Source organism: Cyphomyrmex costatus, unplaced genomic scaffold (genome assembly GCF_001594065.2).
Source record: "Cyphomyrmex costatus isolate MS0001 unplaced genomic scaffold, Ccosl1.0 scaffold69, whole genome shotgun sequence".
In the NCBI taxonomy this organism is placed as follows: domain Eukaryota; kingdom Metazoa; phylum Arthropoda; class Insecta; order Hymenoptera; family Formicidae; genus Cyphomyrmex; species Cyphomyrmex costatus.
Window position 1 is genome coordinate 1,481,640 of NW_017280255.1, and position 26,516 is coordinate 1,508,155.

The 26,516-nt window shown below is 35.1% G+C and overlaps 1 protein-coding gene across 1 annotated transcript in view; it reads right to left on the reverse strand.

The window, feature by feature from the left end:
- The window catches only part of LOC108780251 (netrin-1), a 196,356-nt gene that overhangs the window by 43,098 nt on the left and 126,742 nt on the right, over positions 1 to 26,516 (reverse strand). The window contains exons 3-4 of the mRNA XM_018547889.1: positions 2,001 to 2,150; positions 633 to 728 (exon numbers count right to left, since the gene is read on the reverse strand). Coding sequence (XP_018403391.1) covers positions 633 to 728; positions 2,001 to 2,150 — 246 coding nt within the window. The remainder of the gene's footprint in view (positions 1 to 632; positions 729 to 2,000; positions 2,151 to 26,516) is intronic.

The following is a 26,516-nucleotide window of genomic DNA, read 5'->3' on the forward strand; positions in this document are numbered from 1 at the left end:
GTATATACTGAACAAAAATACAACGAACTAAAAATAGACATTGCAATTAAAATAACACATATGTATATTTTTTAACAGTTACGATATTTAATAGAAAAATTACTTTACAAAACATATTTGTCTAAAAAATATTTTTTACAGCTTCTACTTTATGAGATAATTAATTCATTAATAATTTTAATTAATAAATAATTATAATTACTTTTTAGACATTTAAGAGGGACTTTAGACTTTCATGGGCGCGTTTTCTTCAAGGAAGTTACGTGGTTTAATTATGGATTATCTCCACGTGACTTGATATATCATTTTATGAACATTGTGGTTCATTTTATCAAAGCAAAAAACAACCTGATAAAAATTATCAAACAATTGGCATTTAACAATATTCCAAGACATGGAGATAATACAGGAAACCGCGTTTTCTTAAATTATAATTAAATACTTAATATTAAAAAATAGTGGTGATTGACAATTGTAACTTTACGCAATCAATACCGTAAAAGCACCAAAGGTGGCGTTAATTCGATCGAGATATTATGAACAAACATCAGTCTGAAGATTCGCGCTCACTGTTCGTTGTTCATTTGCTCAGTGTATATACGCACCTTCGAGTTTACTTTGCACTTACTTACCAGCTCGTCCATCGTATCCACGCTCGTCGTCGTCGTCCTCATGCTCGCCGCTCTCCTCACCAGCCGTGCCCTGCGTCTGCACGACTCTGGGTATCTCTGTAAGAATACGAGATAAATGAGAGGAACGAGTTTGGATGGAAGGCTGAGTTAATCCTGCAGATGTTCATGCTAAGAACTCGCTCAGATCGATAATTGTTTCTCTCTCATACAGAGATTACGAAAAATATTTTCTGATCCTTCTCGGAAATAAATCATTAACGATCATTAAAACTTTAAAAACGCTATCTTCTTGGCCGTTTTTTTAACACATATTTAAAAATATAAGTATTCATTATTTTATATTTGTGATATTTTTGAACTGAAGTAATGTGTGAAATCTGAGAGTATCGCTCGAAGTACAAACAACCGTACAACATTTTCGCTCGTCCTATATTTATTATACTGCCTGTTTGCATGATAAAATACAAGCATTGCGTCTTTGTGATACTCAGAGGCGGGCAACGATGTAATCTTTCGTGACACGAACACTCGTTCTTGATTGAAACTCGATTTGAAACTAAAAGCCGTCCGTGGCGGCGGAAGCAGAGAATGGGCTCCGATCCGATGGTCGCACACACGTTTTCGCAAATTTCGCCTAATTGGACAAGCGCGAGGAGATCCGGTGTCGAGATCGTCGCGTGTTCCTCCCGATCGATCGATCGATCATTCTCGAGAGCAGTACGGGTGTGGTCGAGCAGCTCTGGTGTCTTTTTTTGCTCGACCTTCTCGCCACCCTGGTAGCAGACTGAAAGATCGAACGTGAAATCGGCTTGGTGCGAGACTTTTTGCATTCTCTTTCTGGTCATACAACATTGCGCGTTTTTATATCGTGGCATATACACGAATATATCGATAACGATAAATCGCATTGACAGAAAGAGGTTTGCGATATTTTTTTCTTTTATTTTGAATTTATAATTCATATTTTAATTCTCTGTAGTTTTAGCATTCTGAATCTGCTTTAAAACAGATTGTTCATACATTATTTCTCAAAAACTGCGAAAGAGTTCAGACATTTTCAAGAAATGTAACTGCAAAAAATCTGCTTCCTTTTTCATTTTTTTTTTTGGTCTGACTAGTTTCTGAAAATTTATTCAAATGTATCATAACATCATCTCTTACGGAGAGATACAGAATTTCTCTTATTCTCTGTAGTCGGAATACTATCTTCCTCGTTGTATCGCGACATGCTTGGCGTAGCTCGCACAAAACGAGCTTGACTCGAGGGTGGTGATGAGCGCCGACGGAAACGAAATCGAAATAAAAGATAAACGCGGCAATGAAACCGGGTATCAAGCGTAGTGAACGCACGCGTGGGCGTGTACTTACTGATGCAAGGCGCAATATGCGATCTGCTCTGTTGGTAGCCCCTGGCGCATCTGTTGCAAGTAATACCGGTTACGCCGTCTTTACAGGGACACTGGCCGCTGCTCTGGTTACAGGTCTTTCCAGAAGCTCCGATCGGATGGCAGTCACACGCTGTAACACAAAAAACAAGCTATTTAGTTAACAGGAAACAAGCGTAACTTTATTGAAATAAATTTTTGAGAAAATTGCATATGAATAAATTTAGGGATAATATATATTGCTTTTTTATTTCATTATGTGTATATTATTTCTGTGTCATACAGAAATTATTCAGAATTTATTTTGTTATTTGAAACATTGAATATGTATATAATTTTCTTTTAGCTTATTTTGCACGGAAAATATATGGTAATTTTGCTGAAATATTTTAAGTACGAGTATCTAAAAATTTAGCTATAGGTACGTAGATTTAAAAAAAATAATTATGTAGGACACTCTAGTTGATTACTACTAGAATATCACAACTTTTTTCAACTTTGCTCATCATGCTCGAGTTTTCAACAATATTATTTTCAGATCTATAGCTAGCTAAATTTTTAGATACTTTAGTAAAGTGATTCTTTCCATGTCAATTGGAAAAAACGTGATATAAGCGATACGTGAATTTAGCGATACGTGATATAAATGGTATATATATATATATATGACTAATTAATTATTGGTGAAAATTTTACATCAAAACATAACTGAAAATTGAATAAACGAGAGCTTCAATCAAGTTGGTCGCGTCAAATCCGCTTGCGTTAACCCGTTGGTATTAATGCATAGTGCTCGAATTTATTGTCGTCTGCATATCTCGTTACGCCATACCGCACCTTTGTGAGATACGCTGATTCTATTAAGAAACAGCATAGATAGGCGACCCGGAAAATGATGAAGATAGCCAAACAGGCATGACGATCCGCTACTTGAAATTAAGATAAAGCGCAGGCTTTGCATGACGCCTATAAAAGGACTTTGGCCATTGGCTGCATCTCGATAAACGGAAGATCTTACGCGGGATAAAGGCACTTCATTCCCACAAGCAAGACACGAGGAATATACTAATACAGTGGAAGTCTTCGCGATTATCGACAAATTGAAAAGCAACCAAAATTTTTTAGATTAATTATAGAAATTAAAGAATAACTGATTTCTCGAATTTACGTTTAATTTTTAAAGAATTTAAGATTAAAATTGATTATCGAAATTTTATTTAAGAATATTTAAATTTAAATTTTATTTAAATAGAAAACTTATCATCATATTAGAATTAGATAATAAAGTGTCCAGTTCAGCCAAGAAATAAACTCGCACTACATATAATAGTTCTATTTTTATAAAGATTTTTTTATAACATTTTCTTAATTAAAATTTTTTCTATGACAAAATCTGTCGAGAAATATGAATAAATTTGTAATTATAAATAACTGAAAATAAAAGATATTTTATTTACAAATTGAATTTCAGAGATATAAATAGACAATAAAATCTTTTTTTTTCTTAGATTTCAACTAAATTATGTGTAGAATTTTAATTTGAGAATTGATCATATAAGAATATTAGAAATGGAAAAGTTGCAAAAGAAAAACTAAATTTCAAATATTTAAAAAATCTCATTTAAAATTAATTTGATTAAAAAGTGGGATATACTGTGCATGATGTATTGTATCGTAAACGATACGAGGGGACTGCGAGATGAATGCATTCCAGCCTTATCCTAATTTTATGCGCCCTAATCTTGCGTAAGGCATGAGTGTGCGAGATATTAAAGAGCCCTTCGCGATTGCTACACGTAGGATCAAGAGAATCTTCATTGGTCATTCCGGAGGATTTATAAAATCAATCAAGCGTAGGTACCTCAACGACTGGATTGCTATCAAAGCATACTTTAGAGAAAGCTAAAGTCTCCCTTGAGGCTTGATAAAGAAAATGTTTTTTGAGTTGAAGAGAAAAGCTAATAAATATTCACGCGACTACGTGTTTAGTTATACCGAATAATTTGCATATAGGAATGAATAACAATTATCCTTTCAAGTACCCATTTGTTCAATACGAGTAAATGAAGGTCGTTAATTTCTTTTCAATTTATACTGAAGACTTATCGAGAATTGGAGCAACGCTATTGCTGGTATAGTTATTATTAAGTTATCAGTTAATATCTCGAAAATTACAGAAAACGAAAGGGAAGTAATAAATACAATTGATTTATTGTTACACTTTGACGGTAACAGGTGTTACTTGAATACAACAAGAATGATACCTGCGGATTTTCTTTTGTAAATCATAAAATGCAAATAACTTGTGAAGATAAAAGGGAAACATAAAATCATGGTACAAGTTATCATAATTATACGAGCATTAACATTCCGTCTCTCAAGAGAATCATGCGTCGCCAGCGCGATTTACTACCAATAATCGCAACAAAATTGCGCTCATCGTAAAATAATAACCCGACTGATTTACGACAACCGTGTATAATCAACTACAGTCATGTATCCTTCTCGTAAATTGTATCGTGTTGATAATATAGGGCAATGGAAAACTTATGTCGCACACGAAGAACTGCGAAATTAGCAGCAATGTGCACGAAATGAATCTCATTATTTAACATACGAGATATACAATAAGAATTAAAAAGTAAATACATTAGTGAATTAAAACTATTTTTGAGAAAATGTTTTTAGAGAAAAATAAAGCTTATTAAAATAATAATTTAATTCAAATGATAAATTTTGTGGCACGTTTTTTTTATTGTGCGTAATTATTTTGATGAGAATAAGTCATTCATCGCTTTTGTAAATATCATGATTTGTTCATTTTATAACAGAATCATGATCCATGATGCAATAAATGGATTCTAATTATTTCAAGCCTACTATAGTTGAGTCATTAATTAAACAAGATTGACGTCTCACTGTTTTTTAGAACTGATGAGTAGCCATGGTACCAAGTTGATCCTTATCTTCTTTCGCAACTCTCTCGTCAAGAGCTAATTGTATCGCGTGTGGTGTACAAGACAACGTCTCGTTTAAATTTCCATTCCCGGCATAAATTACCATCTGCTTCGCGAGACGGTCCACGAAAATGAACGGGGAACACGATTCACATAATTCTCAATCGTCGATGGCTCGCACATGGACGTGAATTGTTGTTCGATCGTTCTTAAGCGAGCGCACTGCTTAGATTCATGACGCGCAATCAAAATACAATCGCCTAATAAAAATTTTATTGCTACGGGTATATATATCTTCGTGATAAGCATTCGACATAAGCATTATTCGATCCGCCAATATTTTGTACAGACCGATGCCAACAACATTTGTATCTTATTTAGTTATTCGCTACTGAAGTGAACTCAACGCGGTATAAATAATATTATATTATATTCTATCGGTCTTTAAGACATTGAATGAGATTACAATTTTTAATAGTTACGTAAATGAATTATTACAGAATATTACACTGTCATACATTTAAATTGCGCTAGATGGAATAAAAACATGTTTCAGCTTGTTTCTGGAAATTTATAAAAAAGAAAAGTTTTTCATGTAATTAATAAAGAAATATCGTAAAGAAATACTAACATATCGTGGAAACTTGACGAATTGTTTTTAGCAATTGATCTTTTCGTTATCTATAAGATTTTATCATTTGGCACTATTTAACTTGGATTGCGCGACGAATGGCTTAATCAACCACGAACGTGCTCGAGCCAGTTCGATCGGCAGTGCAGATTGCAATTCCGCGGACGTGTGTCACGGGAGGTCACGACTCGGTTTATTGGTCACGCGGCGTTGTCATTAGAAATGTCATAAACAGTGATTAGAGGCATCACGGGGTGCGGCGGCGTGGTTCAAGGATTACTACGTTTCTTGTTGCGACGATCGCCGCCGGGGATATAAATTGCCGTCGTCTCCGGCTGCTGTCTCCGATCTACGTTGGAAACGACGTTCGACTTTCGACACCTAAATCGCTGTAACGGTTGTTTCGTGTCCGTGCGACTTGTCTCCGAAGACAAGGAGTCGTTTGTTCCCTCGTTACGGGCCCTTTCGTTACCTATAAATTCGTTATGCAACTCTCGCCGCGAGACGTCGGAGATGAAAGCGGCAATCTCGCGTCACGATACCGTGTTAGAAATCATTCGAGTTAGGATTCTTGGATATCATTAAAATCGATCGTTACCGTTATTGCAACGGCATTGCGCGCTGTTAGCTCTGCTCCTGCTTTCCTACTTTTATTCATAATTTTTATTCATATTGTAAATTGATATAATTATATTATTAAACAGCTTTAGACTTGAAAATTATCCGGGTTTCAGTATTTTTTCACAACTAAATCTGAAATAAATGTTTATAAAGTTCGTATAGCTGATAGTAGAATTGCAAATTTTAATTAGATCTGTAATTATATTTAATATTATATATTGTGTTATTATTGTTAGATATTTTTGGTTTCTGCAAAATTTAAATATGTCTATATATAATACATGTTTCTAAATAATTAATAATTATAATGATACAAAGCGAATACATTCAGTGGTTTGCGATTTTATTATAAAGAAAGCCTTGAGCAATCTTCGTAATTCTAAGAATAAACACGCGAAGATCAGATGAAGGTTGTTCGAAAGTTGACGATTAAACATAATACTCGTTAAATGAGGTCGTCAACTAACTTTTTTAGTACCTTATTATCTTGTTACGTAATAAATTACACAAGAGACTTAGTATCGGAGAGATACTTCTTACACGCGATCTGAAAAGCTAATGTTACATAGATTTGTTAACGATTTTAGCAGAATAGAACAGGAAGAGGAAAATAATAATACTGATTTTTTTTAAACCGCATTTTTCATCATTTTTAAGGTAATTTATAAAAGCATTATAATTCTATTTTTCTAATTTAGAATGAAACATCTTAAATTACAAAATTGTTAGAATTGCAGGAAAAAGAATTACATGAAAATATGCTTATTGTAGACATTCTGTATGTAGAACTCTCTTACATCAATGTGGTAATAACTATGATTTCCCTTAGCGACCCCTCACTGCTGGCACGCAAGTGTCTCGTATCTCATCTGCCATCTCTTGGCATGCTTCTTCAGATTATATTAGTGCTAAGAAGCTATTTCGTTTGTTTCCTATCTTTCGCTTCTTGGTGAGATCTAAGCTGGAAAAGACACTGCGTGCGCATGGCCGCGGTTAAATCCATTAAGCGAAGGGAAAGCGACGAAAACGACTATGATGTTCGTGTACAATAGATCTCCCCCTATCTTTAGACAACTATTCTACAGAGGCACGTTGCTATTCTAATGAATTCTATGTTAACCTGATCGCCAGAATCGGAAACGGGAATTATCGGATTATCGCGCCAGCGGTAAGCCGAGCCGGTTGTGCCGTTTTCACATGGAATTAAATCCAGGATTAAGAGCACGTCTATTCAGAATTGCTTGTCAACTTAAACTGTGCTCTTATTCATTAGTTGCTCTGATTATTTTATATCACCATAAGATTGTGTCTTTTATTGATATTGTAACAATTTTTATTATATGTGGTTAAGAGTAGAAAAAATTTTTGATATAACAATCTTAATTTTAATTTCTTAAAGGGTTATTTAGATTTTCTCTGTTTCTCATAGCATATGGGGAAATCTTATATCTTCAGCATTATTATGTATGCAGTAATTTATTTCAAAGATTCTCAAGTAAGAAATTGGATGCCATACGTTTGATATTTTTTAGAATCTGCTTAAGGTAGAATGATATATCCACGCATTTCATTCTACCTTAAGCATCCATTTTATTCTATTTTAAGCACCCTGAAAAATATGGCGGATCAATCAGAAGTTGTTTAAACAGTGTCCAATCTCATTTGAGGATTTTTAGTGAATTGCATTTTGCTATTGTGCAGGATTATTTGATATTTCTTCTAAAAATTGAAAATCGGACAAGATATAGGTACAATATCGAAAAAATTGAAACACCGAACAATGAACTGAATAGCCATGCATCTTTAATCATTGGTACGTGACTCTCGTTCTCTCGTGCAACAAGTTTTCTGCTCGAGACTCAGAATCAGGCTCGTTTCTGGTGCGTGTACGGCTACGATAGTATCTAGGAGGGTCGGTATTCAGATGTGTTCTCGAAAGGTCAGTGCGCGAATGATCGGTACGACGGCGACGGCGCGCGCTCAGGAAGCACAACGGAGCACCGTAACTCACGTTTACGCCTGCGAAATGAGCGAGCATACCGGCGTGTCACTTATTGCCAGCTAATATAAACATGACTCCGAGACACCCACAGAGGTAGAAGAAAATGTGCGAGGCTCGTAAATCACGGTCACTTTACATTTTACTCGTATGTCAGGCGCGACACGCCGTACATGGCAGCGTACGGGTCGATTTTGGAAACTATTAACTTAAACTATCATCTTCCACGCCGTAGGTTGTGTACAACCACTCCGCTTCAGAGAAATCGTACTGCGCGATCTCTAATGGTTTCACTTGTAACCGAGGCATACACATAGTAATGTCCGGTACGCGGTCAACCGTTCTGACTATTCCACATCAACATTCGTTCATGTTTCTTCCTGCTATTTATCAATATCCTTTTGTGTTTGAATTTAAAATCATCTATATATACGCTTGTTGCGTTTTAAACGTTTGGATACTCATGAATGATAAACTGTTATAATGCAACAGTTGAGTTAATTTTGTAAATATCTTTTGTATACTATTATTTTTTTCAATATTTCTACTCGATACTATTGTTTTTTCTTGTAAAAAATTCTCACTTAGAAAATAGAGTAATTGCACTAAGAAAAATGTCATGTTGAAGATAAACGGACGAGATTATATCAGTCAGATTCCGGTTATCTTAACTAGAATATATATATATATATATATCTATATTCTGATAATCAAAAATTCTGATTCGTTCATTTTTAATCAGAATTCCAATTAATCCAACTAGACGATTTTCTCATAATCAGTGCAATAGAAAGTATTTCACAGACACATCATGACACTTATTTTTTAATCGCACTAAATCTTACAAATTTTTAGATTCATTTGGTATTAATCAAGATATAATAATTCTTGATTTTGTTGAAAAACACAACTTTATGCGTAAGACGCAGCTTTTCACGCGTTTTGCATTGAAAAAGTACGCGTAATCGTATTTTCTTTCGTTTCTGCTTTTTCATAATGTAATTTTCTCGCCGCCCTCCAGCGAAACGAAGCTGGTCGGATCACGAATATTCGCTAAAAGGAGGCTTCAGAGAGACGAGCAAGCGAGCTCGCCGGCTCTTCAAGTCATTCCGCTCCTCGGTTCTTCATTGCCTCTCCTCACGATTAGCATACCGACATTCGTGGAAACACTGTGCTGGAAAGGTTATCTTGGTTCTGTTCGCAACCTATAATAGTGATGTTATTTTAACCAATAAAATTTTCGTTGACATACCAATAACCTATGTATGAAGTTTCATTTGATCTTTCGCGATAAATGAATAAGGTCTGGTACCAAGAAATTAACTGTACCGTTAGCAGATAATAGATTTATCATATACACTCATACATATATTCACATGATTTGTTCTAGAGAAAGATAGATAGAGAATACGGCGCGAAAATATATAAAGTCTAATTTTACATTTGAAGTGAAAAATCGTATATATAAAAACTAACTACAAAATCGTCTAAATCCTGAAAATATAAAATATTTTCTAAACAAACAGTTATAATTTACAAATTAAAGACTTTTCGGAGGCAAACATTTTTTAGGAAAATGCTTTCGTTATTAACATTTTGTTCGAAAAATTAAAAAATGTAAAATTATTTTCATAAAATATTACGTATTTAATGAAATTTACATAGAGGGAAAATAAAAATCTGTAGGATTTAATATAAAGTAAAAATATGAGGATCGTGCTAAACGAATACTAACAAATTTTTTAGTAACGTCTATCAAAATTTTTATTTTTCATAGAACAGAATAGAAAGTGCGATCTCATGCAAAATAAAATAGAAATATGACGTAAATCGTACAACGCTTCACGAAGTCGTCAATTGCCATAATACCACTCTTTCGCATCATCTGCCGTAACGTCTTGCGCTTCCGGCTCGGTTCAGGGTCTCTCCTATTCACGCTATTGATGTCGTGAAAGCGTGAACCGGTCCCTTCGACAGCGTCTTCAAGATTAATCCGTTTCGCGGAAGTGCAAATGGTCCCGTCGTGCTTCCACTATCGAGGCTATGGATTTAGTCCTGCGGAACCTCCGTCTTCCCATGGCACCGTTGAATCCAAAACGGCGCGTTTAAGCTTCCACTTCTTTATTTCCATTAATAATAATGCGATAACATTAATAACTTTACGTTTAATGGCAATGCGCAAAGAATAAAAATTAAGAACAAAAAGTTCTTGGTAATTAAAATTTTAATGTAACTAGAAAAAAAATACAAAGAAAATGTAATATTTAAGAAAAAGAATATATTTTACGAAAAATATATTTAGCGTTATTTTGTCTTTTGATATAAAATTTTGAAGATTAAATATAAAATAAAAATCGTGAAAAAATATATATATAAAGATACTTATTTTTTGTTTTTAAAGAGAAACTTAAAAAAATTATTATTTCAATATGAAACTTGTCTATGATATTATCACACTGTATTTAAATATATACATTTATGATATAAGAAATATTTTTCATCACAGAGAAGTCTTTTTCTGAATTCTCTCTCATAAATTATTATAAATAATAAAACATATGGTTTTGATACATTTCTCCCAAATTGAAATAAAATAGTAAAGATTTCTCTTTAAGATTATCCTTCTCATCATCCTATCTACCAACATTCTCAGATGATGCGTTTACTAACGTCGGTTTATGCAGCTTCTTCGAGATTCCCATCCGGGAGATTTAGTCGATAAGTTGCGAGAAGCTCGGCTTTATATTATGAGCTTAAATCGTAAAAGCGACGCTATCGTTCGCCGCTTAGCGATAATCTTCTTCAGATTAAATCCTTCGATGGTAACATGAATGGTCGTCGCGTTCCTCTTTTGGAGAAGGTTCTTATCGCGACAGACACACCACTTTCACAGAGAAGACACCTCGAGAACCTTGAATGGTCCTCTCCTCATGATACTGTTATCATCGCATCGATCGATCGACCTTGGTGCGTGAACGATCGTATGTTAGTGTACATTCCTGGATAGTCTCGCACTTTGGAATCCAACTGGAAGTGTCTTTAACTCGCGACGTCCAGACTGAGTAATCAGCCATGGTCAATGACGTTAGAAAGTTTATCCTTGGCATTCCTATTTATTTTTCTTTCCTCTTATCTTTCTCTTTCTCTTTCTTTCTATCGCGAGGGATTAAGTAGTTTTTGCATTAAATATGCATTGAGTCGTCGACAACGTCGACAAATGTGTCACGAATAGATATTTATGAAATTCCTTATTTTATAAATGTGCACAAAATAGATTTTTCGCGACGAGGAAGCTATAAAAGAAATAATCGATATTCCTGTCTCCGGATTAAAATCCAATCGGTATAAACGATCGCGGGCGCCGCTCTGCCAAAGCTCGTTTTACATAATGAAATTCCAAACCTGCTTTCGACAGCTCTTCGTTCTTCAGGATTGACTGTATCGGCAAGCGATACCAAAGTTGTTTTTTCCTCTTTTTATATGATTTAATAGTATTTATTTCTTTGATGAATTAAAATTATGAGGTGTACGCAGAAAATGTTATAATTATCGAATTAAAAAAGCTTAAGAAACGGAAAAAGGCTTCTCTATTAAAATTTTATAATGTATTCTATCTTATTTCTTTTTTTTCTAAAAAATATTCTAAATGTATTTAAAACACAGAAAGAGAAAAAGATATTAAAAATGAATTGTAAGAATTCTCGTACACGCAAATCACTGAAGGAATTGCGTTCTCAATATCTCGATTTTGTTAATAATCAAATTCGACGTCAGTTTTATTCGCAATAACCTCTTTGCATAATGAAATTTTGAAACAGCCTTTGACAATTTTTCGCTTCTCGTCGTGGTCGACAGATCCGACTTTATAAGAATCGTGTAAAGAGAGAAGGTTTACCGAAAAAAAGCGTAACATATCCCTTTCACCCACTTGCTTATGCACGCTCGTATTTTTCATGCGAAGGCACGTTGAAAAGCGGTTAATTACGATTGCATTCGGAGTCGAGTGCGTATCTTAATAAAAAGCTAGAAGAGAAACTCTTCATTATGTGTGTACTGTGTTCGGAATCATTTTAAACTCTTCTTTGGTCTCATAAGCATTTAATGAGCTTATTTTATATTGAATATATTAAAACATGATTCTCTCTTGCTATAAAAGCAATTCAAATAGAAATTGTCATTCTATTCTGAAACGATTTTGAAATTCGAAATATGAAAGAATACAAAAAATTTTCATTATATCCATTTACAGAGCAAGAATCAAATTGCAGTTGATTAACAAATATAATAATTATTTTTGTAAATATATAACCGCACGTTTAATTAATATCCTTATACAGCTTTTCAAATTGTTCGGACGTTTTGATCGTCTGCTTTTTCTTGTATTCTTTATCTTACGTTTCTCATCCATGTAATTGTATCTGCCAATCTGTCTGTTTCATGGCAAAGTCCATTTCTATGTCGTCACTTAATTAATCCATTGCAAACGTATGGTAACTATAGACTGGTGATTGTATCCTTTTAAGAATCGTGCAGCGCGAAATGCAATTGGAAAGGAAACGTTCTGGATGATGTCCCAACTTTGTGCGAAATATGCCGAGGCATTCCCCTCTAAAAGTATTTACGGGAGAACGCATGTCGAAACAATACCCACCTAACAATTCGTTTATTTTCCATTGGCAGGATATGCTACGTCACACGAAACAAAATCTTTGAAAGATATGCGTTGCATAGAATGGTTTTATTACACTAGTTTAGCTAAATTTTTAATTTTCTATTCAAGAGACAAACATTGATATAATCTACATCAATTTGATTATTGTTTAGGACAAATCTTTTTTATCATAAATGGAAAAGAATCAATTTCTTATATTTATCTACCTGATCTCTTGATTTCAAACTCTGATTGAAGATCTTGTACATAAAATTTGCAAAAAATGTCTACATGATTTGTGAAGTTTATACTTCTCGTAAATTGTTTCTCACGCTAAAAAGTACAAGTTTACTGATCGCGATCCTGAAAATATCACGCAGACTCACATAATCGTCTAAATGCGCGAATGTGTGGGAGAAAGGAACTGACTGGATTTCGGGAATAGGGAGCGGTTGCGTTCGTCCAGATTATCATGGTCTAAAGCATCATGGTAGAAAAAAGTAGGAGAAAGAGAAACCGAATAAGAGAAGAAAGCGAAGCTCTCTCTGGTGCGTCATAAATTCGACTTATCGGGTCAGTCTCATGAGCATACACATATTTATATTCCTATACCTACATGAAATTGTTAAGGTGCCTTAAGCCGATTATCGAGGAGGGTCAAACTGACCCTGAAAGGCTTCTTCGTCGTCTTGTTGTTCACCCTCTCTATTTCCCCGTGAGTGTTAAAAAAAGTTACGTTGCAATCACGATCTTTTTTCATTTTCAAGCAACCGTTTTTCTTATTTCGATCCGTACTAATTATCCAGTCGATTATTTATCAAACAGATTTTTTAAGAAATGTGCGTTGTCATATTAAATAAGTATAATAAATACTTATATAGGTTTCATATCTTTTCAACGACTGATTAATTAATAAAAATTATTATTTAATAAAAATAATCTATTAAATTTTAAAATTTTATTAGCTTAATGGGATGTAATTTTAGTATAACATAATTTTAACTTCTAATAATTTATTAAAACTTTTTTTGAATTGTATTATAAATTGCCACTATACGTATTCACTTTATCGACATATTCATTAATCGGCTTATTGTACGCGTTATTATGTATTACTAATGTATGAATGGATTGAGTGCACGAGCATAAACTTGGAGATTTAACGGATAACGTGCGATATAAAGAAAATTTCATCATCCGATTCGAGAAACAAAGAGTTATCTAGGGAGTAATCTTGATAATAAATAACCGTTGAATTTAATTCGATAGACATAATCCGATTATAAACGTGAAACTCCTTCCTCATTTTAAAAAGCTCTACCGTGGCTCGTCATCGCGTAGCTTTCGTCCCTGAGTAGTCAGTATTTCGAAGCCAGTTAAAGCAGATTCGGAGATGGGTGGCCAGATAAGGATCTTTATGGCAACGGACGTCCTCTTACAGGTGGCATAAATCCCGCGCGACTAATTAGAATTTTATAATGAAACGAAAATGGGTATCAGATTACACGGTCGGCGCGCGCTGTCTGGGGATCATAATTATAAAATGCAGGCGCATGTGCCGAATTTACATTCTATACTCTGTCCAAGATGAGATCGCGATGAGACTATGACGACGTAATATATGTATATACTAACGTATCTGAAAAAAATAAGAAGAAAAGAGACAAACGCAAAATTAAAATTTATTAAAGATTTTATGAATGGCACCGTATAGAAATAAAACATTATATATTAAAAAAAAAAACAATTTTAACATATTTTAACAGAATTAATTTTTAACTAGCATATACATATTAATATTAAAATATTATAATTTATTTGTTTTTGGAAAAAACTTCCTATTACATTTAATTCAAATTATATACGGAGTCTATAAATATAAAAATCATTTTATTATTTTACACCGAGTGCTTCTGTGTCACGTAAGTTAGCCACGAATCAATATATTTGTATACTGTAGAATTACAGCGATGTAAATTGAGAGCGGTACGGAAATTAAGGTAAATGCAAACGGTGAAGATTCAAGAGCTCTCAACTTGGTGCCAACGACTCTTCGTTTTTTCCTCACGGATAAGTCGAGTTCCGCTTCCATGCAATTATTCCGGCGACGTCCATTTAACCGTTATGACTTATTACAAGTTTCCGGTCGTTCGCTAAGTCAAAGTACGAGTATTATAAAATTATGCAACATAATTTTATAGTAATATAATTATTAAAAGCTATTCCCAAAAGGGAGAAAGCATTTTAAAAGAATATAAATTACATAAAATAATTATTAATTATAGTGAATCTTGATTTTTTGTCAGAAAAATTATTCATGTGAATGTATTTACATGTAATAACATTTGTCATAATTTTTATAAATCGATAACGATTATCATACTGACAGAAGTATTACTGTGAATTCCGTTATAGTGAATTTCAATATTAAAAAAACATATGACATTTTTATATATACATTAATATCGAATTTATAAAAGTGATAAAATATCATTTTCGCGACATAACGATAATTCAACGTATAATTCCACGAATTTATGCTTTCTATGAGACATGCTTTCAATTGTGTTTAATGTCTACTTTACAAAAAATAAAATTAAAAATAAAAACGAACGTAACATTTAAATATTTAATAAGAAAGTTTACAAGTTAATCTCCGTATCTCGTAACATCGTTAAATGCTGTTTCGTAAATATTGCAATTCACTTCATCAGTATCGGATTGCTCTCGTCCTGATCATAGTCCTGATGAAGTGAACTGCAATGTTCATGAAATATTGGCATTTAACGATGTATTAATACATAGAGATAATCTATGTAACTTCCTCGAAAAAAATGAAAACCTAATATTTATTAAATTATCATTTAAATATTCGATATTTAATATAAAAATGTCATAAATTTAATTTAATTATTATCGAATTATTATAGATTTTTTTTACTAGATTGCGAGATGATTTTATTTTACAAGTAATAAAATTTGTCTTTTTGATATTCGAAGTTCGATTATGTCAATCTGTCATTTTGCAGCAGTTAGCAACTCACGTCAATCTTGCTTTTGTACTATTACATAAGTAAATTCACGTTTCCTTCGTTCGCGTAGACGTTTATAGTGGATAAGCGGATTTTTATCAAAGCTCGACCATCATCGTGCGCCTGTTCGTGAACGCGAAAAGCAAGCGAGGCGGATCCGGAGGCCGAATTTGCATGTCGAAATTCGCCCACTTGTTTCTTCTCGCAGCGGGTAGCTCATGGGCCATTTTGATGGTCACTTTCGGCCCACGTTCTTCCACGGTCCTGCAGGTTCCCGCCACCCTCTCTTCCCGTTTCGATAAACTGCCGTGCATCACGGGCATCCGGTCTCAGATACGGTGTCCTGCTGATGTGCTCAACGTGCCGAAAATAACGAAAAGAAAGATCTCCTCAGCCTCCGTCCGGTGAAGAGTTTTTAATACGTAAGCGCTCAATTATATCCGAGACGGGGAATGACTAACGTGCTATTAAAATGATAATGAAGAACGACGCGATGCTGTGACACAAGTTTAGTAGTAGCGAAAGGTTTAAATCTTTGTAGTCGAGTTAAATTAACACTTTAAAGAGTTCTTGTAAGTACGTGTTTATTACATGGATGGACTACAATTTCCGTGATAATGAAAAGATTATTCTTCAAACATACATTATTTCTGTAATATAAAAATTGTTATTATTATTCTTAAACAATTAAATGTAGTGTTTTTCTACTACTTAAATATATTTATTTTATGTGATTGTTTCGCTTGATTTTAAATGGTTGATTAAGGAATGCAATTCATCCTAATCACTTATTCTAAAGTCAAGAGTCATCGTGAAATGTGCAGATGCGTTATCACCAGCGAACGTTAAACGTGAACCGTGCAACGAAGGCGATCAATTAAATCGAGAACAAGAGCGATATGCACGGCATATGGATGCGGGCCAATTTATTAATCGGATTATCAGCCTGATTTCCCTCGAGTAAACCTCTCCCAATCTAACTGGCGGGGCTACAGGACGATAAAGTCAATCTATCGAAGCCCGAATAGTTCCCCTCTCTCATACTGCTCGTCCTCGAAGTTTCGTCTAAGTTTTCTTCGAGAGAGAGGATTCCCCTTTTCGTTTTTCCATCGTGTCGCGGTTCTCTTCCTCATCTTTTTTATCTCATATAAGGAGAAAAGGGAGAAGAGAAAATCAAGAGTTTCTTGGCGCGTCTTTGATCGAGAGAGCTGGATAGATTGACGGGATCGAGAACGTGCGCGGGTCAAAGCACTGGAAGTGAATCGAGGTTTTTTTTCTACTCTCACCTCCGAGATCAAAGCTGGCCGCATCACGGTGGCTCTTGACGCGCGGCGGCCACAAAGCGTTTATTCCCACCTTTCGGTGTGTCTGTGGACGTGACTCGTTTCGGATTTATCGCCGGTGAGGATAAGAAAAGAGTGAGCAAGCGAGTGAACGAATCTTCTTCGCACGCGAGTGGAGATGAAATTAGGAGCGGAAGGCCGTTCGTGAATGAAATACGGGGGTGGCGGGAAGTAGAGATCTTATCATCACTATGATATAAATTTCCGCGGATTCTTTCTCTTTGTCGCGAATCGCTTCAAGATCTCACGATAACGCTCGATGTACGAGCGGCATTTCTTTTTTGTCGGACGGCGAATTTAACTGCCGCGTTATTTCGCGCAAAATTTAAGTATGATTCTAATCTTTACGAAGGAAATAATATAGAACAGATACATGCCAATGCATCGAACACATCTGATACAAAAATAATAATTAAAATTACTGGAACAAAATTGTAATGTTTTAGTATAATTTTTATGTATTCAATATACAAAGAAATTAATTGAAAATTGAATATAACTTTTTTCATAATTTGTTAACTAAAAATCGATATGATGAAATGGCTATCTTGAGCCATACTATTTTTTTTTATATTAACAAGCAACAAGTTTAAAAATAAACAATAAGAAACATTTGTGTGAAAAATTACACAAAAAATGAATCAAAATATTGATATATATTGTGTTATCGATTTTACGCTATATTAAAATTTTACAAATATATAAGCTTCGAAATCGTAGGTCAAAAAGATTGATTCGTTCTTGTAGGTATTTCGCAGACTGACAAGACATAAACCAATCGATCAGTCAGAGAACATGGCAATATAAAAACTACCCATTGACAGTTTTTATATTACCATGTTTTCTCGCGTTGATCGACTTGTTTGAATCCTCAACAAGACAGTTACGAGAATGTGTTTATATAGGTTTTTCTGTCTTTAGTCTTAGAAGCCGCTCGGCGATTTATAAATCCTATTTACATTGATTTTACGATTTCTTTTGCTACACAGCAACTATTAAATCTTGTTTTAAATCCACTGCGTTAATAAAAACAATTGTTAAAGAATAGAACATTCAAACATTATCATATTGATTATTATACAAAAATCTGGAGAGAATTGACGTTTTATTAATCAAATATCCAAAGAGGTTCATTATACCTTAGTCAATACGATTTACATTAGGTATTATTATTATTATAGATATTATATACAGAGATTATATTGCACAAACACTTGATTAAATAAGACGAAAGTAAAAGTGCAATTTATCGTGAAGGAATATAATATAATATCTATCAATTTAACACGAACGAAGTTAGATCAATATCTCGACATCAATCTTTAACGAAAGGAAAGCTTGATTTAAATCACTACGTGCAATCCTCTTACTGTCATTTCATTAAGAACTTATTCTTGAGAATCGATTTGCGGATAGACGGCGGATAGACGGCGAATTAATTCTATATTATAATTCCGAGCAGCTAAAGCACGAATTATCTACGCCAAATCTTCAATATAGAATCTGACTTTCCTATTATAACGCGAAATCGATTTGATTGGTCCATCTTCGTAACTAAAAAAAAAACATACTTGATCTCGAATCGTTTAAACTTTGCGCGGACATGATCGAGGAGAAGAGAAGAGGTATCTCATTTCGTTCATCGTCTCGGGAATCGCACTCGAAGCGAATCAAATTATCCTCCGTCACCGTTCTCGCGGATAAATTTTTTTTTCCGATCAATAAAGCCGCGCGGCAATACCTTTCGGGAGGAGCATCTCGCTCTGCTATATCCTAGAGGATTCACGGCTCATTTGGCAGCCGAGTTTCGCGAAAATTCCCCGTGGCATGACAGCCATGCCGTAGATTGGTTATTGAATAAAGCCAATCACCACGAGATCCCATGGAATCGCCCGTTATTCGCCGGCCGCCTTCATAAATGAATGATCGCGCGACTCGACGCGTGATAGGGGACGATGGAAAAAATAATCTACCCTTTGACACATGGAATGCGAAACAGGCACACTCGTGAATTTATTGGGATTAAACGCGGCATTATCTAGCTGTAGGGCGTTGTGGCACATACGGAAAAATAATTCAGAGATAGATCCTTTTATTGTAGAATGCAATATTCCATCTGATAATTTTTTTTCAAAGAAATTCAATTATAAAGAATATTTTCATATCTACTGAAAATAAAAACACTGCGTTGTAAATATTGATTTTATCCAAGTTTGGTTAAAGATTATAATATAATGAAATAAGGGCAATGAGCCAATTTTCGTTATATAAAATTGATACAATATATTAGATTGATTTAAAGATTTTAACGAAAATTGGCTCATTGCTCTTATTTCATTATATTAGTTGTTTAATACTTATTGAGCTTTATCATAAATATTTAAAGATTATAAGTGTTAAAAATTCTACACAAAAATTGGAAAAAATGAAGCTTCTTTTTTTATATAACGAGAAATTTTGATTGAAAAGTTATAGGGTCCTTTCCATTTGATGACACAAGTCGACACAAGTGTCGTTCTATCTTTCTTGACATTTAGAGATTGACAAAGATAGGACGACACTTGTGTCGACTTGTGTCATCAAATGGAAAGCACCCATACTAATCCTTAGTACACATGATGATTTTCTGATCCTTTATTAAACACGATGGCTCATTCCAAGTTCCATCACTTATAAGTAAATTAATAAATATAAAAGATTATTAAGTAATTTTTGCATGTATACTTTAACATCTTTAGGAAGGAATTATAAAGTTGTGTATTATAAAAAAGATAAAGGATAGAATTATTACTTAACCCGGTGTGTCTTACATTTCAAAGGAAAAGAAGTGAGTAGGACACGAATAACTCAATTGTACGTATACTAGAAGTTAATTGTAACAATATAATCAATTTGTGTGATATGAATTAAATAAACATAAAATCGTACGACGTTTTTTCAGCGTTATATTGAAATTTAAAAAGGAATCTGTAATATAATTTATTAGGAAGAATATGGATTATTTTCATTGCACATTGTATTTTATTGATAGCTAGACTTTTCTTCATTCTTGTCTCAAGTGTCAGACGAGAAGACCGCAGTCTCATTTAAGACATACTCTCGATGAGCGAGCGACTTACGTATTCGTGTCACGATGAAACCTTGGCGTCGTACGCTGCACGACTCGCCCCGTTTTTCTTTTCCCCTTTTTTTCGCTTCCACCCCCGTAATCAGGCAACTCGCGAAAGAAATTCGCATTCATAACTCAAACCGGTTTTCGGTCCCTCTCGTTGGACCTTTCGTCTTCAGACGACACGTGCGCGTCAGCAAATTGTTATCCCTTCGTGTACATAAGGTTGATTGAACCACCGCCGATCCTCTTGCGATCCCTCGATATTGTACGTGCTACAGTCAATCCGAAACTTCACGCGGACGCGGCCGGAATCTATGACAGTGTAAATATCTTAGCACCGCACCCGTATGAAGTTGGCGCACTCCTGCACCTTTTGAAAAAATTAGCTTTCTACAGCTCATTAAATTGCTCATCGTTTGCACTTATATGCATGTTTCGAATTTTCGTTTGCTCACTTCTGATAAAAAAGTTATTACAAATCTACTTGTTTCTAGCTGAATGTACAAACAAAAATCTATCGATTGGTATTATTTCAAACTTATTTCTTTTGAATTCAAAACAATAACGTACTTTCTACAGCGTAAAGTTGAACTCGCAGCATTTACTCGTTAATAACTTTGTGACTGAAGGTGCCGTAGTGGTAAACGAAAAATCTTGTTTAAAAATGTACAAATAAAAATATATTAATTTTGAAAAAAGTAACCGCTATTTGAATCTACCTGAGTTGACCATCCTCGAAACTTTAATCGTTAATAATTTTTTAATCAAAGGTGTGGAACGAAAAATCGATTTATTGCGGAATGTGCAAATTAAAATCTGTCAATTGAGACTAATTAAATCTAACATAAATAGAAATAAGCATACAGCCACAACGCAAGATGTCATTCGCGAATAATATCCAGCGATTATCATTGTTTTACATTGCGCATTCTCTATATAATTGATTTTTATGTACTGATGATGGTCATAACTTGACCGAAACGTTTTCTTTTTTTTAAATACATGACTTTTGCAAATGACATCTTGCGTTGTGGCTGTATGCTCATTTCTATTCATATTTGTTTATCATTAAGCCACTTTTTCACATTGCTTGACTGTTTAATTAAATCTAGTTTGCTCGTAGTTGGTGGAGGGCTAGGGTGAAATTAGTCCCGTAATATTGTTTTTGATAATTTTTCATTCAAAATGTGCGAAACGAAAATTCGAAAAGTGTATTAATATGCAAACGATGTCCAATCGAATAACCTATAGAAAGTTAATTTTTTCAAAATTGGAAACCAACTTCACGCGGATTATCTTAGCCGTGAAAAAGAAGGATGAATTCGATTTCTCTCGATAAGGCTGCTCGATGAGCAATAATAATAAATTATTCATACGTTAAATTATTCCAAATTTGCATGTGTCGAGCCGATGGAGAAGAAATAAAAAGATTTAATCTCGCGATATATATGTATTTCGTTACGATGTGATATACATTTGAACGACGCGATCTCGAAGAACTTCGACTCTCGCGCGGAGAGATAAAACGTTTTTCATATAATCCCGGAAAGAACTTTTCTCGATACACCGCAGCGTGATGGACCACCAGCGACGAGATGTGAGAGAGAAGCTAGATCATTGGGCACGGAAGATCTCGTAAAATGACACAACGGGACGAACGATGCTGTAAAGTCTGTATGTGGCGCGCGTAATGTGGTGTCGGGTCGTGAAGCCTGCTGAGATAAAGCGCTCGTAAAAGATGGACGGCCGAAGTGCTCTGGTCTAGTTTAAATGCTGCGTATATATACGTATAACGTATATGGGTATACACTTCGGGCTATAATACCGCGCATCCTTAGAGAGGATTCATCTTAAAGCCACTCCGTGAACGCGCCATAACATTAATGAGATTTGTTTGTCGTGGCAGTTTGCGCTCTGCCGATTTATCTGGTCCCTTCGAAATTATCTCTTTTAAACTGGGAAACGTTCTTTATTATTGTACCTTTTTAATATTATGGGACGACGTTACTTGTCTTAACTAATCTAAATCAAACTGGTTGATTTAAATTAATTAGCATTTGTATTTAGTTCTCGTGCTGAATTAAATTATTCGACAGAAAGGATATAAAATTTGAGATAATTTATCATTAGAAAACAGTTGTAAACATTAAATTTATTATACGTGATGTTTTACTGGGAAGTAGAAAATATATATAACGATGAAATTAAATATTTAATAAAATATAAAACGGAAATATATAAAAGTAACAATTTATATTATATTTTTACTGTATTCGTTTGATATGAAAATCACGCTATGAAAAAAAAATATTTTTTTAATTTTTGATTGCCAGTAAATATATATTGTACGTATGTGATTTTATTAATAAATATTCTTAATACACTTTCCGACAACTGATAAAAACAAACTTTTAATTGAAAATTTTAGAATCGTAACAACTACGTTTAGTTTTGCGTAACATGCAGTAGCTCGAGACAATGCAAATACTCCTTAAAAAAGTTCACGGCACTGTAATCACTATTGACTACGAAAAAGAAGATACCATATTTCGCGAAAGTTTCGTGTCTGCTATCTTCGATAAAACAAAAACAACTCGCAAATCCTTACGAAACGTCTGGCGGGATAAACTGTTTGGGAAGTATTTCGAACTTTCACCCTCGAACCTATTTAAAACTTGTAGTATAAGATAATATGTGAATTGTCTATGAATTTTCTGTTTTTGCGCATATTTTCAGGGGCACACTGTATTTTAAAAGTTCGACTTTTCTCTTTCAGTTTTGTAGGACAAATTCGAAATAGAGTCAATCCTTATGGGATACATGAAAAGAATGATATAAATTCGATATAATTGGCCAATAAGCAGCTTAGTGCAAAAAATTGCAATTTGATATATTAAATTTTGTCCAAAAAAACTATTAAAAATTTAAAATATCTTAATACAGTTTTAGTTTCATACATAGAAAAAGTTTTTAAATATATATAACATAAAAAAATAATATATATGAACAAATCAAGAGTTGGAATAAATAGTTGTTAAATGTGACAATAATAGATTGTCTCACCAAATTTCTCTATACCTTTATTCGTCGTTTCTGTCGATCTTACTAACGAAGTTCTTTCTCGTATTATAATTTCAGGTCCACCTTCTTCGAGGTTTCCTTTACAAGATGTAAATACTCCAACAATCGTCCCGTGCGACGGCCGTCGGTAGTTAGGTGCATGTGCTACATAAAGTAAGTCCTTCTATTTACTCCACCTCACACAAAACTTTAGATTTACTGGAGACATTGCCATCGCCCACCAGAGACTGATGGATGTCTGTAGTGGTCAACTGGAGAGTCCTCGAGTTCTCGTAGCGGCTCGTTTCCCGTTGAACATGCGTTTTAAAAAGCCACGTCGAGATTGAAGTGGCGCCGTGTTTCCCTTCATTCTCCGGTACTTTCCTTCCTCCGCGGAGATCCAGGATTCGTGAATATTTCATATGACCGTGACAAGATTGTTATCCGAACAAACCACTTAGAGATATCTCACTTCTTTTTGAGCCGACTCGAAGACTTTCCGTCTTTGAAAAGTTTTACTTTTATACCTTCATAAATTCGTACAACGTGACGAGTGTTCGTTTTTAACAAACATTGTCGCGACATGTGATAATGATAATATTTTACAAATAACACAATAAACGACAAATTGTTTTTAAAGGATAAATGCTGCTACAGGGCACGTATTACGAAACTATGCTAGATGTGTCCCCAGCAAGTAGTAGAAAAGGAAATAATTCCACAATTTTGATCGGAATTCATTCCGAGAGAACAGTTCTCTCCATATATATGTATATAATATAATACTTCCAGATGTCCATCCATAACAAGAACATATTAAACTTTCTCTGTGCAAGCTTTCGCACAGAGTCCCATTATCAGTCCCATCGAAGAGTCCGAGCTCGAAAGAGCAAGGATAATTCAGCGTCGTATCGCGCATACCTATATCTACTCTTGTCCTCCGCATTCTCTCTCTCACTAGAACATCCCGTCGTCGTCGTCTGATTCTTTCTCCTCCCGGCTTTTCGAGTGTCCTCCGCTCGTCGAGAGCGCGCGTACTTCGCAGATGACCCTCGTGAGATACACACATACCTGGGTGGACCCCAGGGGGAACAGGTTCTCCGATTCGTTCTTCGGCATATATCTACGTAAACGGGATACGGTGCGTGAAACGCGCGCGCATATGTGAGGATGCTGCCCACCTGTGGCCGTGTGGAGATGTGTAGAGAACGACGAAGACGCCCAGAGCTCAGGTCGGACTTATGTAAACAGGCTTGCGTGAGGAGAGCCCCGCTGGCTGCCGTATGGCTGCGCGCGATACCGACACATTATGCGCTCGACGCTTTTCGCACGCTCGCACGCACATGCACGCGCGTGTATCTCCCGTCTCTTTCGTACTCGCACCATTGTGCGCATCGTACACGAGTGTACGACATGAAGATACCACTCCTCGTTACGTCCTAAATGCGGGACTGTACTGTATAATGAGCCTTTTACGCACGGCACTGCGAAGTGCCGAAGCAATATTTCGGACGAAGTTTACAATTCTTCCACGAATTTAAAGACGCGTTTCATATATTATTCAACAATTGCTTGTTTTTCTAATTACAATTTAATTGTGATGACTCGTATCAAAGTAATACAAGCTTATTTAACTAACAAGTGCAGATACATATCGAGAAAGCATACAGACTTTCGTTAGCGTTTACATTATATAAAGATTTCACAGAATGATAAATAAAATAGGATATATAATAATACTTGGAATGCTCTCTCTTCAATATTCATGACAAAAGGTAATATATATTACGAAAACAGGTTATTAAGTATATCAGAATTTTATATAAATATTTGAATATTGCATACAAATGTTTTATCAGGAGAAACCCGTAACTCTGTTTACGTTGAACGTGCTCGTTTTCACAGAATATTCAATTATGCGATATTACCATTTTTAATTCAAATCTACCATACATTGAACGTGTCGTACGCAAAGCCTTATTAGTGTCGCATGGTATCGATAATGCCGTCGGAATAGCGTGGTTCCATTTCGTTTGATATATCGGCAAACTGCATTAGCGAACTTTGGCAACGAACAGTCGCGGGACTCGAAGACTCTCGTGTCCAAATTAACGATAGATTTCCCTCTGTGTGTACACACGTCTCATTATGCGAACACGTGCGCGAGAATTCACTGTTAGGATTTGCACATATTCCAGGCCGCTTTAACCTGCGTTTCCGACCGACTTGATAGCGCAAGCGAGCAGTGAAACACGAGAATGCGTGTCCGTGCAAAGTTGCCCCGAAGCGAGTTCTGTTTGTGATAACTCTTGCCGGATACCGGACAGAGTTCCCCCTCGACCAGTTCTCTTGCTATAAGAGACACATTTGAAGCAACGCGAACGGTCGTGGCGGTGCGTTTTCGCAAGTGGAGAACGTGATTTTCTCGCGAAATGGAGAGCTAATTTCATTCCGTCTGTAAAATCCTCGTAAATTCTATTTCGCGCAGAGACGTTTAATTAGTACGCTCGATTAAGCACGGCCACAATAATCGTTGCCAAATTCATTCGCGGCTATTTACGCCGTGGTTGAAGAATAGAAATCGATAATGCTTGCAATTTATCATCATAAATAACGTTTCAACTGAGACTCGTTCTTTACAAATGAAATTTCATCTTTACAAGATGCAATGATTAAACCCATCGTGTTCGATTGTCGAGATTTTGATGACTTGTTTCAGAAATTAACGAACGTCTCTTCTCGTGGATTCACTTAATCGCGGGAGATTGGCGAGCTCGCAATTATGCACGTGCGAATAAATTTCTGAGTGACTTCGCGATGCGCAAAGTTGGACGACGATGAGGAGAGCGAAATGATGCAAGAAGGATGGAAGACGACTTGCCTAAGGCCGTCGTTTATGCTTGACATTTATCGGGAACGACATTTCTATCCGATATTCTTTCACGCGTTGCTTAGGTCCCTTGTTACTCAAAGACTGTGCTGTGCACAAATTGGCGATCCCGAGATAACGCGGTCGTTAACCGCTATTGCACAAACTCTCGTTTGTAAGATAGGTACCCCCACGGGGAGTGGACAGTACTCGTATATAAAAAC